The following is a 19,265-nucleotide window of genomic DNA, read 5'->3' as shown; positions in this document are numbered from 1 at the left end:
AGAGTGTGCAGGAGCAGCCCGTACAGGAAACCCCTCCACGCGGAACTGAAGGGCACGGAGGGGATTTCCCCGAGGCGGCTCAAGTTGTGAGGCGCCGGCCCCCGAGGGAGGTTCCGGGGTTTGGCGCCAATGAGGAATTCCGTCCGGACGGGGGTCAGTTCGGACGGGATCTCCCCACGTGCTTGAGCCTCCTCGATGCACCTAACAGAGTCAGGGCCCAGAGCTGTTTTTAGCGACTCGATGGCTTCGGCCGCGCGGCGGACGTCGGCTGAATTTAGGCGCCGTGCCAGCGGTCAGTGCAACTTGGTTCTCCTGAGTGAGGGAGGCTGGGGGTCAAGGTTGATTTGATTCTGTGCTGACCCTTGACCTCCCTTGCTCCCCAGTGCAGACCAGGAGAGGTTGCACATTCCAGCTGCTCACTGTGGGGGTTGTCAGCGGATCCCAGCCTGGGCTGCAGTTGGGGAGACTGCAGTTAACCTCAGTGCCCTGGGCTCCTGCTACTGATCACTGTCCACTCACCCCAGCAGCAAAGGCCAAGTCTGCAACGGGGGGCGTTGTTTTAGAATGTGATGCCCCCAAGGTTGAATAGGCTGCCAACAATCACTGCATTGGCCCTTTGGACGGGCACCAGAAGGCAACCAGTGACCGTGGAACTCCTCACTGTAGAGGAATAGGAGGATATGTTGATCGGGTGGGAGGAGGGTCGTGTGGAGTTTAAACCCCGACATGGACCAGTTGGGCCGAATGGCCTGTTTCTGTGCTGTGTTCTATATAATACCATGAAAGGTCAAATCAAGGGAATCAGCAAAAACAAAAACAAAAACTTGTATTGATATAATGCCTTTAATGTGTAAAACGTCCAAAGGAATTTCACAGAGTATTATAAGACAAAAACTTGACACCAAGCCACATAAACAGATATCAGGACAGGTGACCAAAAGCTTGGTCAAAGACATAGGTTTTCAGGAGCAGATTAAAGGAGGAATGAGAGGCGGAGAGGTTTTAGAGCTTGGGGTCGAGGCAACAGAAGGTTGAGTGATTACCATCAGGGATGCTCAAAAAGGCAGAATTAGAGGAGAGCAGGTATCTCAGCGTTCGTGGGGCTGGGGGAGATTACAGAGATAGGGAGGGGCGAGGCCATGGAGTGATCGGAAAACAAGCATGAACATTTTGAAATCGAGGCGTTGCTTAACCGGGAAGAATGTAGGTCGACGATGATTCCCCAGCATTCTAGGCACACTGGCCTTCCCTCGTTCACCTGGACCTTGCTGGCTGCGATATTTCATCCTGTGACCTCGCTTCCACTTGCTTCTGCAAGAAAAAAACAAAAGGAAAAATAGCACCGCTCTGTGAGAGGTTTTCCCTCCACAGCTCAAACTTAGATTATATGGATTACATTTCCCTGCCCGAATGCTTGAGCAGCAACTCCTATCTACTTAGATAGTCAATTTTATTTTCACACAAACCTATGTCCAGCCTTTGTGATTGAACAATACAAAATGTATCTGCAATGTGTTTGCTGCAAGTTCTTTATCTTCCCTCTCGAGCAATCTGTCGTGGAAGATAACACATGATTCCAAATCATTAATTCCAGACATTTTTTTCAAAAAGTCTTACATTCAATTTTGTCACCATGCTGTGGTATTCAAGATCCATTACTGCATAGAAACATAGAAACATAGAAAATAGGTGCAGGAGTAGGCCATTCGGCCCTTCTAGCCTGCACCACCATTCAATGAGTTCATGGCTGAACATTCAACTTTCAGTACCCCATTCCTGCTTTCTCACCATACCCCTTGATCCCCCTAGTAGTAAGGACCTCATCTAACTCCTTTTTGAATATATTTAGTGAATTGGCCTCAACAACTTTCTGTGGTAGAGAATTCCACAGGTTCAACACTCTCTGGGTGAAGAAGTTCCTCCGCATCTCGGTCCTAAATGGCTTACCCCTTATCCTTAGACTGTGACCTCTGGTTCTGGACTTCCCCAACATTGGGAACATTCTTCCTGCATCTAACCTGTCTAACCCCGTCAGAATTTTAAATGTTTCTATGAGGTCCCCTCTCATTCTTCTGAACTCCAGTGAATACAAGCCCAGTTGATCCAGTCTTTCTTGATAGGTCAGTCCCGCCATCCCGGGAATCAGTCTGGTGAACCTTCGCTGCACTCCCTCAATAACAAGAGTGTCCTTCCTCAGGTTAGGAGACCAAAACTGTACACAATACTCCAGGTGTGGCCTCACCAATGCCCTGTACAACTGTAGCAACACCTCCCTGCCCCTGTACTCAAATCCCCTTGCTATGAAGGCCAACATGCCATTTGATTTCTTAACCGCCTGCTGCACCTGAATGCCAACCTTCAATGACTGATGTACCACGACACCCAGGTCTCTTTGCACCTCCCCTTTTCCTAATCTGTCACCATTCAGATAATAGTCTGTCTCTCTGTTTTTACCACCAAAGTGGATAACCTCACATTTATCCACATTATACTTCATCTGCCATGCATTTGCCCACTCACCTAACCTATCCAAGTCGCTCTGCAGCCTCACAGCATCCTCCTCGCAGCTCACACTGCCACCCAACTTAGTGTCATCTGCAAATTTGGAGATACTACATTTAATCCCCTCATCTAAATCATTAATGTACAGTGTAAACAGCTGGGGCCCCAGCACAGAACCTTGCGGTACCCCACTAGTCACTGCCTGCCATTCTGAAAAGTACGCATTTACTCCTACTCTTTGCTTCCTGTCTGACAACCAGTTCTCAATCCATGTCAGTACACTACCCCCAATCCCATGTGCTCTAACTTTGCACATCAATCTCTTGTGTGGGACCTTGTCGAACGCCTTCTGAAAGTCCAAATATACCACATCAACTGGTTCTCCCTTGTCCACTCTACTGGAAACATCCTCAAAACATTCCAGAAGATTTGTCAAGCATGATTTCCCTTTCACAAATCCATGCTGACTTGGACCTATCATGTCACCTCTTTCCAAATGCACTGCTATGACATCCTTAATAATTGATTCCATCATTTTACCCACTACCGATGTCAGGCTGACCGGTCTACAATTCCCTGTTTTCTCTCTCCCTCCTTTTTTAAAAAGTGGGGTTACATTGGCTACCCTCCACTCTATAGGAACTGATCCAGAGTCAATGAAATGTTGGAAAATGACTGTCAACGCATCCTCTATTTCCAAGGCCAGCTCCTTAAGTACTCTGGGATGCAGTCCATCAGGCCCTGGGGATTTATCGGCCTTCAATCCCATCAATTTCCCCAACACAATTTCCCGGCTAATAAGGATTTCCCTCAGTTCCTCCTCCTTACTAGACCCCCCGACCCCTTTTATAACCGGAAGGTTGTTCGTGTCCTCCTTCGTGAATACCGAACCAAAGTACTTGTTCAATTGGTCCGCCATTTCTTTGTTCCCCGTTATGACTTCCCCTGATTCTGACTGCAGGGGACCTACGTTTGTCTTTACTAACCTTTTTCTCTTTACATATCTATAGAAACTTTTGCAGTCCGTCTTAATGTTCCCTGCAAGCTTCTTCTCGTACTCCATTTTCCCTGCCCTAATCAAACCCTTTGTCCTCCTGCAGATAAGAAGTTGAACATAACTGGAGTTCTTTTTGTTCTTTTGGTCGTTTACACCTTGAAGTTATTTCCATATTAAAGGACCCTCTTGGTTCCTTTGCATCATCATCAACATCATAGACAGTCTCTCAAAATGAGGATGACTTGCTTCCATGCCGAAAAGGGATGAGTTCACAGGTTTTTCAATGAAGGATCTAATATTCCGGATCCCGAACTACATCCTGAAGGGTGGAAGATGCCTGTGCATGGATTTTTTTTTAACACCAGCCACCCCGACCCTCCAACTGCTCGCCCCAACCCCTCCACCACCCTTCACCCCAAACCCCTCACCTCAACCCCTCCTTCACCCCCTCACCCCAATCCCTCCTTCACCCCCTCACCCCAACCCCCCTCACCCCAACCCCTCCTTCAGCCCCTCACCCCAACCCCCATCACCCAAACCTCTCCTTCACCCCCTCACCCCAACCCCCCTCACTCCAACCCCTCCTTCACTCCCTCACCCCAACCCCCCTCACCCCAACCCCTCCTTCACCCCCTCACCCCAAACCCCTCACCCCTCACCCCAACCCCTGCTTCACCCCCTCACCCAAACCCCCCTCACCCCAAACCCCCTCACCCCAACCTCTCCTTCACCCCGTCACCCAACCCCCATCACTCCAACCCCTTCTTCACCCCAACCCCCCTCACCCAAACCCATGCCGCACCCCCTCACCCCAAACCCCCCTCACCCCAACCCCCTCACTCAAATCCCCCTCACCCCAACCCCTCCTTCACCCCTAACCTCAAGCCCACTCACTCCAACTCCCCTCACCCCAACCCCTCCTTCACCCCCTCACCCCAACCCCCCTCACTCCAACCCCCCTCACCCCAACCCCTCCTTCACCCCCTCACCCCAAACCCCCCTCACCCCAACCCCCCTCACTCCAACGCCCCTCACCCCAACCCCTCCTTCACCCCCTCACCCCAACCCCCCTCACCCCAACCCCTCCTTCACTCACTCACCCAAACCCCCCTCACCCCAACCCCTCCTTCACCCTCTCACCCCAAACCCCCTCACTCCAACCACTCCTTCACCCCCTCACTCAAACCCCCCTCACCCCAACCCCTCCTTCGCTCCCTCACCCCAACCCCCCTCACCCAAACCCCCCTCACCCCAACCCCCTCACCCCAAACCTTCCTTCATTCCTTCACCCAAACCCCCCCTCACCCCAACCTCTCCTTCACCCAAACCCCTCCTTCACCCCACTCTCTAACCCCCTCACCCCAACCCCTCTTTCACCCCAACTCCTATTTCACACATACAATTTCATTTTGACCATCACTTACACCAATGATCCACACTGGAGGTAAATATCAGGAGCTTGTGTGTGACGGTGAGGTAATCACTGGACAATAAAGCTCAGAGACTGGTGGGGGGCTCCTCATTAACCTCGGTGTGATTTAATCCCCTTTCCCACTGAATACTGCAGACAGACATGGTCACTTTGGTAACAGAATGGTCAGTGTGACATCACTTTCTAAACAAGACCACACAAGACAATGGGTTATCAATAAATGGTAAAGGTATTTAACACTCTGCAATTACATTGTAAAAAAATGGAAATAAAATGCTGGAAAATAATTGGTGAAGATAATTTATCTCTGGAATTGACTAGCAAACATTAAAAATGATGTGCTTTGTATACACAAACACTATATATATATAAAGAAAAAAAATATATACTATATATATATATATATAGACTTTGTGTGCTCATTTCAGTTGTTCTGCGAAACCTGATGCGATCAACATTCTATGATCTTTAGCCCATCCAGTGGTTGCTGGGTCAGGATATAAAGAGACCGCGCGCTGTTCCTCCCCCCACTGCCTGGGGGAATGGGGCAGATATTTACAGGGACAGGGACTCCCCTTTCTCTGCCTCATTATAGTTAAAGGGACAGTCCAGTTTATCTTGGGGTGTCGGAGGACTTCACTAACAGAGCTTCCATCAACAGTCGCTCCTTTCTGTACTGTGCAGTGATTGTAAAGCTGTCTATTTCAGTGACTTGAGCCTTTCTAAAATGTCTCACTGTGTTTGATGATCCACTTGTATAATTTGGAAAGATTTCAGAATTGTGCAGTGTGATGAAGGTGTTGGTTAAAGGTGGAGTCAAATTTGTTTCAAAATATTCTGTTCTAACCCTCACCCAACCCCTCAAATTTTAGAACACTGCAATACTGACTGGGAAGTTCTCAAGTTCAATCCATGATCAAGGTTGGGTTCAGTTCTGCACCCGCTGTGCGCAGAGTGAGAATAAACTCAATGAGCTGCTGATTTTCTCCGCTGGGTCTTCTGTGCTGGCCCAATAGGGTGAGCCCAGGCTGGCCCAATAGAGTGAGCCCATGCTGGCCCAATAGGATGAGCCCAGGATTGCCCAATAGGGTGAGTTGATCTCAGCCAAGGCAGCAGTTCAGGGATTATAATTGTCCTCAGTACCACTGGGCTAAATATGAGTAAAAATCAGCCAGTGTCCCTACTGTTCGTACCAATCCAGTGACCTCAACTGTGAAGTGTGTGGATGTCATTTGAGGACAGGATTTGAAGCTGTGATGCCTACCATAGGTGGAAATCCTGCTGGCACTCATTGAGTCGACTGACGGTGAGGCACTAGAGGTTAACTAATGTCTGTGGAATTGCACACAGCCAGATTCAGCACTTTCTGGAGATAATAAATCTCAGACAATGAAAGGAATGTTGAATTTAGACAGTGAGGATGGAGGGGGAGTGTCTAGAATAAGGAATTTACAGCTTAGGGGGGACATGAGGGAACAGAATGTTCTGTAGAATCTAGATTTGTTCTGAATTTCTATCCTGTATTTAAAGTAACAATGTTTGTAACCACCATTTATTTGCAGGATATTAGAAGGGGAGGATCTGCAGCTGGGAAACTCAATCCAAACATCGCCTCAAGATTTGCAAGATTCCCAGATTGATCAGGATCACCTTATCATCAGCCTTTGTAAAAACACCAATCACAGCGGGGAGAAACAGGACACATGTTGTGTGTGTGGATACACCTTCAACCAATTGTTCAGCCTGTGAGACTCGTGCACCCACCTGACTCAACACTGTGAATGTGGGCACAGTGGGAATGGATGCTGTTGTACATGGAAAGTGATTCAGTCGCTCATCTCACCAACTGACATTCGAGGAGTTAGATAACAGACTTTCTCCTGTGAATATAGAGCTGGGTTATTGGGCCGTAATTTGTTTACTTATTCATCTTGTTGACTCTAAATCTGTGCCAATTATTTGATGTGATCGGTTTACATGTACGTATTTTTAAAAATATGTTTGCTGAGTGGATTCAAATACAAATTGAAACCAGGTTTGCAGGCGTAATGCTCCATTCACACATCGAAGGTGAGAGAGATACTTGGGGCACTCGCTAAGTCCAGTATCTGAAGGTGATTAACAGACTGGGTTTTATGTTTAGTGATCCTGGCCGTGTTATCAACACCTTTGCTGAATACCAGGGCGAGATCATCAACTCTGGAAGGTATGGGAAACTGGGACTTGCCCCTGAGAGTAACCGAAGGTATAAGAACTAAAATAATCCAGAGTTAGAGAGGAGAAAAGGCCCAAAATGGTGCAGTCAGTAACAGGGTGTCAATTAGTCTCTTCTTATTTTGGAGTCATCAAATATTGATACACTCTGTTAATTGAAATATCAAAATATTAAACTCCAGCCCAATTATAGGGGTTATTAACATCAGCAGAAACAATCCCTAACTGATAGAATGAACACGATTCAGTTAAGATGTGATTAACAGCAGCAGTAACAGTAGAAACAAACCCCTGCAGTCACTTGTGAACTCGCTGGTGTCTCAGCAGGACGGATGAATGAGTGAATCCCTTCCCACACTCAGAGCAGGTGAACAGTCTCTCCCCAGTGTGACTGTGACGATGCATTGCCAGCTTACAAGGTTGGGTTCAGTTCTGCACCCACTGTGCGCAGAGTGAGAATAAACTCAATGAGCTGCTGATTTTCTCCGCTGGGTCTTCTGTGCTGGCCCAATAGGGTGAGCCTGGGGCTGGCCCAATAAAGTGAGCCTATGCTGGCCCAATAGAATGAGCCCGGGATTGCCCAATAGGGTGAGCCTGAGCTGGCACAATAGGGTGATGTAATGAGCAGAACTGTGTGAGTACTCCAGCTATGTCCTAACTAGTGTTTTACACAGTTCTAGCATAACCTCCAGAGGGAGGTGGGAGTCTGGAACTTACTGCCTGAAAGAATAGTAGGGGCAGAAACCCTCATCGCATTTACAAAAGTACTTGGATATGCACTGGAAGTGTGTTAACCTACAGGGCTACGGACCAAGAGCTGGAAAGTGTGATTAGCCTGGATAGCTCTTTTTTGGCCATACAGACATGATGGGTCTACTGGCCTCGTTCTGTGTTGTAAACTGCTATGATTCCATGTCACCAATCCTCTCCTGTCTGATATAAACCAACCCCACAGTCACTGACACCAATCCCCTCCTGTCTGATATAATGTTGTGAAAGACAGTGGAAGGCCAGAAGATTGGGAATTTTTTAGAAACCAGCAAAGGACAACAAAAAAATGATAAAGACAGAAAAGATAGCATGAGAACAAACTAGCAAGAAATATAAAAACAGACAGTAAGAGCTTCTACGGGTATAGAAAAAGGAAATGAGTAGCTAAAGTAAACATTATCCCTTAGAGGATGAGACTGAAGAATTAATAACGGGAAACATGGAAATGGCAGAGATTTTGAACAAATATTTTGTCTTGTTCTTCACGGTAGAGGACACTAAAAACATCCCAACAGTTGATAATCAAGGAGCTATTGCGGTGGTGAGGGTGGGGTGATGGGGGGACTTAAAACAGTCACTAACACCAGAGATAAAGTACTCAGCAAACAAATGGGACTAAAGGTGAACAAATCCCCCGGACCTGATAGCATGCATCCTAAGGTCTTAAAAGAAGTGGCTGCAGAGATAGTGGATGCACTGGTTGTAATCTGCCAAAATTCCCTGAATTCTGGAAAGGTCCCAGCAGACTGGAAAACTGCAAATGTAACACTCCTATTCAAGTAAGGAGGGAGGCAGAGAGCAGGAAACCATAGATCAGTTAGCCTACCATCTCAGTGGGAAAATACTGGAATGCATCATTAAGGAATTAGTAGCAGGACATTTAGAAAATCATGTTGCAGTCCAGCAGAGTCAGCATGGTTTTATGAAAGGGAAATCATGGTTGATAAATTTTCTGGAGTTGCTTGGTGATGTAATGAGCAGAGTGCATAAAGGAATACCAGTTGAAGTTGTATATTTGCATTTCCAGAAAACATTCGATAAGGTGCCACACAAAAGGTTATTACACAAGCTAAGAGCTCACGGGGTTGGGGGTAATATATCAGAATGGATAGAGGATTGGCTAAGTAACAGAAAACAGAGAGTCGGTATAAATGGGTCATTTTCTGGTTGGCAAACTGTAACTAGTGGGGTGCTGCAGGGATCAGTGCTGGGACCTCAACTATTTACAATTTATATTAATGACTTGGATGAAGGGACCAAGTGTAACACAGTAAAATTTGCTGATGATACAAAGATAGGTGGGAAACCAAGTTGTGAGGAAGATGCAAAGAATCTAGAAAGGGATATGGATAGGATAATGAGGTACCAACGATATAGGTAAAAAATGGGATGAGATCCAACAAGCTAAATTTAGGGAGCTAGGAGTTAAATTAAAAAGTAGGACCTCAAAGCTAGTAATCTCAGGATTGCTACCAGTGCCACGTGCTAGTCAGAGTAGAAATAGCAGGATAGTTAAGATGAATACCTTTCTTGAGGAATGGTGCAAGAGGAAGGGATTCAAATTCCTGGGACATTGGAACCGGTTCTGGGGGAGGTGGGACCAATACAACCGGTCTGCACCTGGGCAGGACCGGAACTGATATCCTAGGGGGAGTGTTTGCGAGTGCTGTTGGGGAGGGTTTAAACTAATACAGCCGGGGGATGGGAATCTATGCAGGGAGACAGAGTAAAATGGGGGCAGAAGCAAAAGGTAGAAAGGAGATAAGGAAAAGTGGAGGGCAGAGAAATCAAAGGCAAAAATCAAAAAGGGCCACATTACAGCAAAATTCTAAAAGAACAAAGAGTGTTAAAAAAACAAGTCTGAAGGCTGTGTCTCAATGTGAGGAGCATTCATAATAAGGCACAGATAGCTGTTAATGGATAGGATGTAATTGGGATTACGGAGACATGACTCCAGGGTGACCAAGGCTGGTAACTCAACATCCAGGGGTATTCAATATTCAGGAAGGATAGACAGAAAGGAAAAGGAAGTGGGGTAGTGTTACTGGTTAAAGAGGAGATTAACAAAATAGTAAGAAGGACATTAGCTTGGATGATGTGGAATCATCGGTCATTGGCAAAATACTGGATGTCCCGAACTACATCCTGAAGGGTGGAAGATGCCTGTGCATGGATTTTTTTAACGTGTGGTGGCCGTTGCACAGAAGCCACCAAACGGGCTTGACAGAGCAAGGTCTTGGTCCAGTGGCGAGGATTAACCAGGACGACTGGAGACCAGCTCTGCTGCATGGACCTAGTGCGCACACATATCGCAGTGTGGGCTGGCCCGTGCTACCCCTGGGCCCCTGGCCCCGAACTCACACCTCTCCTGGGCCCCAATCATGTCCCTCCCCGCTCCTTCGCCCCGACCTCGCTGCTCCTGCTGCACCGACCCACGGTCCAATCATCAACCTGGACCTTGATGACATCACTCTTTGCTGCCTTTGCAGCTCGCGCTGCTCCCTGAAGCTGCATGCCTCCACGCTGCTCCCTGGGCCGCACGCTGCTCCTTTTATGCCCCGACCTGCCATAACATATCCCGATCTTCCAATATAACATGGACAGGGTATCCGGTCATTTATCACATTGCTGTTTGTGGGAGCTTGCTGTGTTCAAATTGGCTGCTATGTTTCCCACATTACAACAATGACTACACTCAAAAGTACTTCATTGGCTGTAAAGCATTTGAGACGTTTGGTGGACATGAAAGGCGCTATATCAATGCAAGTCTTTCTTTCTTAATACAAAAGGAAAATACTGCAGATGCTGAAATCTGAAATAATAACAAACTGCTGGAAATCTCAGCAGGTCAGGCAACATCTGAGAGAAAGAATAGAGTATGAGAGGAAGCTTGCAGGAAACATAAAAACTGACTGCAAAAACTTCTATAGATATGTGAAGAGAAAAAGATTAGTGAAAACAAACGTAGGTCGCTTGCAGTCAGAATCAGGTACATTTATAATGGGGAACAAAGAAATGGCAGGCCAATTGAACAAATACTTTGGTTCTGTCTTCACTAAGGAAGACACAAATAACTTTTCAGAAATATTAGGGGACCAAGGGTCTAGCAAGAAGGGGGAACTGAAGGAAATCCTGATTAGTCAGGAAATTGTGTTACGGAAATTTATGGGATTGAAAGCCAATAAATCCCCAGGGCCTGATAGACTGCATCCCAGAGTACTTAAGGAAATGGCCCTAGAAATAGTGGATGCATTGATGGTCATTTTCCATCATTCTATCAACTCTGGATCAGTTCCTATGGATTTAAGGGTAACGAGTGTAATACCACTTTTTAAAAAAGTGAGCGAGAAAACCAAATTAGAGACCGGTTAGCCTGACATCAGTTGTGGGGAAAATGTTGGAATTAATTATTAAAGATGTAATAGCAGCACATTTGGAAAGCAGTGACAGGATCGGTCCAAGTCAGCATGGATTTATGAAAGGGAAATCATGCTTGACAAATCTTCTAGAATTTTTTGAGGATGTAACAAGTAGAGTGGACAAGGGAGAGCCAGTGGATGTGGTGTATTTGGACTTTCAAAAGGCTTTTGACAAGATCCCACAAAAGAGATTAGTGTGCAAAATTAAAACACATGGTATTGGGGGTAATGTATTGACGTGGATGGAGAACTGGTTGGCAGACAGGAAGCAAAGAGTAGGCATAAATGGGTCCTCTTCAGAATGGCAGGTAGTGACTAATGGGGTACCGCAAGGTTCAGTGCTGGGACCTCAGCTATTTACAATATACATTAATGATTTAGACGAAGGAATTGAATATAATCTCTCCAAGTTTGCGGATGACACTTAGCTGGGTGGCAGTGTGAGCTATGAGGAGGATTCTAAGAGGCTGCAGGGTGGCTTGGACAGGTTGCATGAGTGGGCAAATGCATGGCAGATGCAGTATGATGTAGTTCAATGTGAGGTTATCCACTTTGGTGGCAAAAACATGAAGGCAGAATATTATCTGAATGGTGACAGATTAGGAAAAGGGGAGGTACATCGAGATCTGGGTGTCATGGTACATCAGTCATTGAAAGTTGGCATGCAGGTACAGCAGGCAGTGAAGAAGGCAAATGGCATGTTGGCCTTCATAGCGAGAGGATTTGCGTATAGCAGGGAAGTCTTACTGCAGTTGTACAGGGCCTTGGTGAGGCCACACCTTGAATATTGTGAACAGTTTTGGTCTCCTAATCTGAGGATGGACATTCTTGCTATTGAGGGAGTGCAGCGAAGGTTCACCAGACTGATTCCTGGGATAGCAGGACTGACATATGAAGACTGGATCAACGAGGCTTATATTCACTGGAATTTAGAAGAATAAGAGTGGATCTCATAAACATAAAATTCTGACGGGATTGGACGGGTTAGATGCAGGAAGAATGTTCCGGACGTTGGGGAAGTCCAGAAACAGGGGTCACAGTCTAAGGACAAGGGGTAAGCCAATTAAGACTGAGATGAGGAGAAACTTCTTCACTCAGAGAATTGTGAACCTGTGGAATTCTCTACCACAGAAAGTTGTTGAGGCCAGTTCGTTATATTCAAAAGGAGTTAGATGTGGCTCTTACAGCTAAAGGGATCAAGGGGTATGGGGAGAAAGCATTGAATGGTGGTGCAGGCTCGAAGGGCTGAATGGCCTACTCCTGCACCTATTTTCTATGTTTCTATAACGAGAAAAAATCTGGCAGATGGACCATAATGTGGTAAAATGTCAGGTTATCCCCTTTGGTAGGAAAAAGAAAAAACAAAATTATTTAAATGGGGACTATTGCAAAATGCTGTAGTACAGAGGGATCTGGGGGGATTCTTCGACATGAAACTCAAAAAGTTAGCATGCAAATACAGCAAGTAATCAGGAAGGCAAATGGAATGCTGGCCTTTATTGCAAGGAAGATGGAGTATGAAAGTAGGGAAGTCCTGCTACACCTGTACAGGGCATTGGCAATACCACACCTGGAGTACTGCACACAGTTTTGCTCTGGACTTGTCTCTATTCCCGTGCCTTGGGGATTGCTGCACCAGATGGGAGGGGCAGCATTTGGGGACACGGATTCCCCACCAATTCCCATTCCCCTTCTTTCTGGTGGATAATGGAGGAGCCACTGTGTGTAATGTGCAAGTCAGTAAGCATTGTCAGGAAGCTCTTTCTAATTGGACATTTTATTCAGTCGAAACTTTCACACGCTATTGCAGATTTTGTACCAAAGATCAATTTAGGATTAAAGTAAAAGTTCATAATTTTATTGCAAACTAACTTTCTGTTGAGAGTCGCTGAATTAAGGAGAAAAACAACACACCGTGTTTCTTAAATGGACACTGCAGCCCCGAGAACACAATCAGCAATATATCCAGAATATTAAAGTCCAGCCCAGTTATAGGTTTATTAACATCAGCAGAAACAAATCCCAACTGTCAGAATGAACATGGTTCAGTCAGGATGTGATTAACAGCAGTAATAACAGCAGATTCCAACCCCTGCAGTCACTTGTGAACTCGCTGGTGTGTCAGCAGGTGGGATGACTGAGTGAATCCCTTCCCACACTCTGAGCAGGTGAATGGCCTCTCCCCAGTGTGAACTCGCTGGTGTGTCAGCAGGGTGGATGACCGAGTGAATCGCTTTCCACACTCAGAGCAGGTGAATGGCCTCTCCCCAGTGTGAACTCGCTGGTGTGTCAGCAGGTGGGATGACTGAGTGAATCCCTTCCCACACTCTGAGCAGGTGAATGGCCTCTCCCCAGTGTGAACTCGCTGGTGTGTCAGCAGGGTGGAACACCGAGTGAATCCCTTCCCACACTCTGAGCAGGTAAATGGCCTCTCTCCAGTGTGAACTCGCTGGTGTATCAGCAGGTCGGATGATCGAGTGAATCCCTTCCCACACTCTGAGCAGGTGAACGGCCTCTCCCCAGTGTGAACTCGCTGGTGTCTCAGCAGGTCTGCTGAACATGTGAATCCCTTCCCACACTCAGAGCAGGTGAATGGCCTCTCCCCGGTGTGAACTCGCATGTGTATCAGCAGGGTGAATGACCGAGTGAATCCCTTCCCACACTCTGAGCAGGTGAACGGCCTCTCCCCAGTGTGAACTCGCTGGTGTCTCAGCAGGTCGGCTGAACATGTGAACCCCTTCCCACACTCAGAGCAGGTGAATGGCCTCTCCCCGGTGTGAATTCGCATGTGTATCAGCAGGTTGAATGACCGAGTGAATCCCTTCCCACACTCTGAGCAGGTGAATAGCCTCTCCCCAGTGTGAACTCGCTGGTGTGCCAGCAGGGTGGATGACCGAGTGAATCCCTTCCCACACTCAGAGCAGGTGAATGGCCTCTCCCCAGTGTGAACTCGCTGGTGTTTCAGCAGGTTGGATGACTGAGTAAATCCCTTCCCACACTCAGAGCAAGTGAATGGCCTCTCCTCAGTGTGAACTCGCTGGTGTATCCGCAGGATGGATGAATAAGTGAATCCCTTCCCACATTCAGAGCAGGTGAACGGTCTCTCCCCGGTGTGAACTCGCCGGTGAGCTACAAGTTGGGATGACCCAGTGAATCCCTTCCCACTCTCTGAGCAGGTGAATGGCCTCTCCCCAGTGTGAACTCGCTGGTGTGCCAGCAGGGTGGATGACCGAGTGAATCCCTTCCCACACTCAGAGCAGGTGAACGGCCTCTCCCCAGTGTGAACTCGCTGGTGTCTCAGCAGGTTGGCTGAAAATGTGAATCCCTTCCCACACTCTGAGCAGGGGAATGGCCTCTCCCCAGTGTGAACTCGCTGGTGTGCCAGCAGGTTGGATGACTGAGTAAATCCCTTCCCACACGCAGCGCAGGTGAATGGCCTCTCCCCAGTGTGAACTCGCTGGTGTATCAGCAGGTCGGATGATCGAGTGAATCCCTTCCCACACTCGGAGCAGGTGAACGGCCTCTCCCCAGTGTGACTGCGTCGATGAATTTCCAGCTCAGACGGTGATCTGAATACCTTCCCACAGTCACCACATTTCCACGGTTTCTCCATGGTGCGGGTATCCTTGTGACTCTCCATGGTTGGACGATGGGTTGAAGCCTCGCCCACGCACACAACACGTTTACAGTTTCTTCGCGCTGTGAATGGTGCGATGATTTTTCAGGCTGTTTAATTGGTTAAAGCTCTTTCCACAGGCAGTGCACTGGAACACTCACTCGGGTGTGTGTGTCTCGGTGCTTTTCCAGTCACACTGATGTTTGAAATCTTTTCCAACAGACAGAACAGACAAACATTTCTCCTTCCACTTTCATAGGCCGATGATATTCAGGTCCTGATAAATCGATTGACTCTGTCAGATCTTGACGTGATGTTTGGTTTGTGTTTCCTGTCTGAAAATCTTCCCTTCTAATATTCTGTAAAAGGAGATAATAAAAGGTTACCGCACAAGATAATAGTTCACGGGGTTGGGAGTAATATATTCGCATGGATAGGATTGGTTAACTGACAGAAAACAGAGATTCGGGATAAATTCTCAGTTTGGCAATCAGTAACTAGTGGGGTGCTGCAGGAATCAGTGTTGGGCCCCCAACTATTTACAATCTAGATTAATGAATTGGATGAAGGGACCGAGTGTAATGTTGCCAAGATGGGAGGAAATGTACTGTGCGAGGAGGACACAAAAAACCTGCAAAACGACACAGACAGGCTAAGTGAGTGGGCAAAAATTTGGCAGATGGAGTATAATGTTGGAAAGTGTGAGGTTATGCGCTTTGGCAGAAAAAAATTCGAAGAGCATGTTATTATTTAAATGGAGAAATATTTGCAGTACAGCGGGACCTGGGGAGTCCTGCTGCATGAAACACAAACGGTAAGTATGCAGGTACAGCAAGTGAACAGGAAGGCCAATGGAATCTTGGCCTTTATTGCAAAGGGGATGTTGTATAAAAGCAGGGATGTCTTGCTACAGTTATACGGGGTATTGGTGAGGCCACACCTTGAATACTGCATTCAGTTTTGGTTTCCATATCTAAGAAAGGAGATACTTGCTTTGGAGGCAGTTCAAAGAAGGTTCACAAGGTTGATTCCGGAGATGAGGGGGTTGACTTATGAGGAAAGGTTGAGAAGGTTCGGCCTCTACTCATTGGAATTCAGACGAATGAGAGGTGATTTTATCGAAACGTATAAGATTATGAGGGAGCTTGACAAGGTGGATGCAGAGAGGGTGTTTCCACTGAGAGGGGAGACTAGAACTAGAGGACATAATCTTAGAATAAGGGGCCACCCATTTAAAACTGAGATGAGGAGGAATATCTTCCCTCAAAGGGTTGTAAATCTGTGCAATTCGCTGCCTCAGAGAGTTGTGGAAGTTGGCTCATTGAATAAATTTAAGACAGAGAAAGACAATTTCTTAATCGATAAGGGAATAAGGGGTTATGGGGAGCAGACAGAGAAGTGGACCCGAGTCCATGATCGGCTCAACCATGATCGTATTAAATGGTGGAGCAGACTCGAGGGGCCGTATGGCCTACTTCTTCTTATGTTCTTATGCTGACTCTGGCTGGGTTCAATTCTACACTCACTGGTTCCCCTCCCTCTCCCTCCCCTGATAGTGGTGACTCTGGCTGGGTTCAGTTCTTCAATCACATGTTTCCCACTCTCTGCTCCCCTGATGGTGCTGACTCTGGCTGGGTCCAGTTCTTCAATCACACGTTTCCCACTCTCTGCTCCCCTGATGGTGCTGACTCTGGCTGGGTTCAGTTCTTCAATCACACGTTCCTTTCTCTCTCCGCCCCTGAAGGTTCTGACTCTGGCTGAGTTCAGTTCCATACTCACTGGTTCCTCACCTCCCCTGAGGATGCTGACTCTGGCTGGGTTCAGTTCTACATTCACTGGTTCCCCTCTCTCTCCTCCCCTGATGCTGCTGACTCTGACTGGGTTCAGTTCTACAATAACTGGTTTCCTCTCTCGCTCCTCCTCTGAAGTGCTGGCTATCTTAGATCTGGTCCTGTGTAATGAGATAGGATTAATAAACAATCTCCGAATAAAGGAGCCCCTTGGAATGAGTGATCATAGCGTGGTTGAATTTCAAATTCAGATGGAGAGCGAGAAATTTGGATCTCAAACCAGCGTTCTAAGCTTAAATGATGGAGACTACAAAGGTATGAGGGCAGATTGGGCAAAAGTGGACTGGGAAAATAGATTGAAGTGTAGGACGGTTAAAGTGTAGGGCCAAATTACAGCAAAATTCTTAAGGGGCAAAGTGTGTTAAAAACACAAGCCTGAAGGCTCTGTGCCTCAATGCGAGGAGTATTCGGAATAAGGTGGATGAATTAACTACACAGATAGCTGTAAACGGATATGATGTAATTGGTATCACAGCGACATGGCTCCAGGGCGACCAAGGCTGGGAACTCAACATCCAGGGATATTCAACATTCAGGAAGGATAGACAGAATGGAAAAGGAGGTGGGGTGGCGTTGCTGGTTAAAGAGGAAATTAACGCAATAGTAAGGAAGGACATTAGCTTGGATGATGTGGAATCAGTATGGATGGAGCTACGGAATACCAAAGAGCAGAAAACGCTAGTGGGAGACCACCAAACAGTAGTAGTGAGGTTGGGGGCAGCACCAAATAAGAAATTAGGGATGCGTTCAATAAAGGTACAGCAGTTATCATGGGCGATTTTAATCTACATATTGATTGGGCTAACCAAACTGGTAGCAATGCGGTGGAGGAGGATTTCCTGGTGTGTATTAGGGATGGTTTTCGAGACCAATATGTCGAGGAACCAACTAGAGAGCTGGCCATCCTAGACTGGGTGATGTGTAATGTGAGAGGACCAATTAGCAATCTTGTTGTGCGAGGCCCCTTGGGGAAGAGTGACCATAATATGGTAGAATTCTTTATTAAGATGGAGAGTTACACATAATTAAGGTGAAGATAGGCACATTTTTGAGCGATAAGGGAGTAAAGGGTTATGGGGAGCGGACGGGGAATTGGAACCTAATCCATGATCGGATCAGCAATGGGGGAGCAGGCTCAAGGGGCCAAATGGCCTACACCTGCTCCAATATCTTATGTTCTAGACAGTTTCCCCTCCACTTCCAGTTTTCACCACCGATTCTGGCTGGGTTCAGTTCTACACTCACTGGTTCCCCTCCCCTGAAGGTGCTGACTCTGGCTTGGTTCAGTTCCAGACACTGACATCATTCACATTGTTCCTGCACCAACATGGCCGCACATGCGCTTTGCTACTCACTGAATATAGATAGCAGACCGTTGAACCTGACTTCCTACACACAAATGTCCGCCGTTAGCCTGGGCCTGTGACCGGGAGAAAGCCCCGAAGCTGCAACCGCCGATATTCCGCTTGTTATTTCGGGCTTGCGGCGGGCACCGGTTGTTTATGAAGCCTCTCCGGCTCCCCGCTCGTTCATTACTCCGCTCTGTACCGATGAAAAGGACACTTCTGAGGAGCCTACCCAAAACGTGTGGCCTCCGCCATTACCCGCACCGTACATGCTCCAAAGCCCCTCCCCCCAGGACCCGCGCCTGCGCATTGAGCTCCTGTAGTCTGGGAGCGGCACATTCTTCCCCGCAGGGCATGCTGAGTACATAAGACCATGAGAAATTGGAGCAGGAGTGGGCCACCCGGACCCCCGGGCCTGCTCCCCATTCAATAAGATCATGGCTGATCTGATCAGAGAGTCAGCTCCACTTCCCTGCCCGCTCCCCAGAGCCCTTTACTCCCTTATCGCTCAAAAATCTGTCCATCTCCGCCTTAAATATATTCAATGAACCAGCCCCCATGGCTCTCTGGGGCAGAGAATTCCACAGATTTACAACCCTCTGAGAAAAGAAATTCCTCCTCATCTCAGTTTTAAATGGGCTGAGGAGAAAGGCTGCATTTGTGAATAGAACAGGATTTACTGTGATTGCATTGGACACTGAAACATGTTCATTCTGGCAGCTCTTGTTCATTTCTGATGATCTTCATAGCCCCTATACCTGAGCTGGAAATTGGTAGCCTGTATAAATGTTGAATAAATTATCTGTGTTTCAAACACAGTGTTTCGAATATTTGATTGCTCCGTGATCACAGGAGACCAATTGATGTTCCATTTTAGTGCTTTTTCTTAATCTAACTTATATCACTTCTTACCGAGTTTGTATTCTATCATATAAACCCCAAACTTGTTCTGTTTGAGGTCCTACAAGATGAATTTATGGAGCTAGGAGCTAAATTAAAAAGTAGGACCTCAAAGGTCATAATCTCAGGATTGCTACCAATGCCACGTGCTGGTCAGAGTAGGAATCGCAGGATAGCTCAGAGGAATACGTGACTTAAGGAGTGGTGCAGAAGAGAGG

General features: G+C 47.0%; 2 protein-coding genes and 1 pseudogene across 2 annotated transcripts in view; 2 read left to right on the top strand and 1 right to left on the bottom strand.

The window, feature by feature from the left end:
- LOC139245785 (zinc finger protein 585A-like) overlaps window positions 1–19,265 on the top strand; it is a 423,809-nt pseudogene that overhangs the window by 94,998 nt on the left and 309,546 nt on the right.
- Window positions 1–19,265, top strand: part of LOC139245779 (gastrula zinc finger protein XlCGF57.1-like) — a 257,345-nt gene that overhangs the window by 169,298 nt on the left and 68,782 nt on the right. The gene's annotated exons all lie outside the window — the stretch shown is intronic.
- LOC139245776 (zinc finger protein 229-like) lies at window positions 13,269–18,399 on the bottom strand. Its single transcript, XM_070871282.1, has 2 exons — window positions 18,157–18,399; window positions 13,269–15,310 (listed from the first exon to the last, which is right to left on the bottom strand). Exon 2 carries the CDS (start codon window positions 14,973–14,975, stop codon window positions 13,434–13,436), a length of 1,542 nt encoding a protein of 513 aa, XP_070727383.1. The 5' UTR covers window positions 14,976–15,310; window positions 18,157–18,399; the 3' UTR covers window positions 13,269–13,433.

Source organism: Pristiophorus japonicus, unplaced genomic scaffold (assembly GCF_044704955.1).
Source record: "Pristiophorus japonicus isolate sPriJap1 unplaced genomic scaffold, sPriJap1.hap1 HAP1_SCAFFOLD_236, whole genome shotgun sequence".
NCBI lineage: Eukaryota > Metazoa > Chordata > Chondrichthyes > Pristiophoridae > Pristiophorus > Pristiophorus japonicus.
The sequence above is the reverse complement of the archived record's forward strand: the minus strand, read 5'-3'. Positions and strand labels throughout refer to the sequence as shown.

Excerpts from the sequence above, each read along its gene's own strand:
- LOC139245776 (XM_070871282.1), bottom strand. The coding sequence starts at position 14,975 with ATGGAGAGTCACAAGGATACCCGCACCATGGAGAAACCGTGGAAATGT.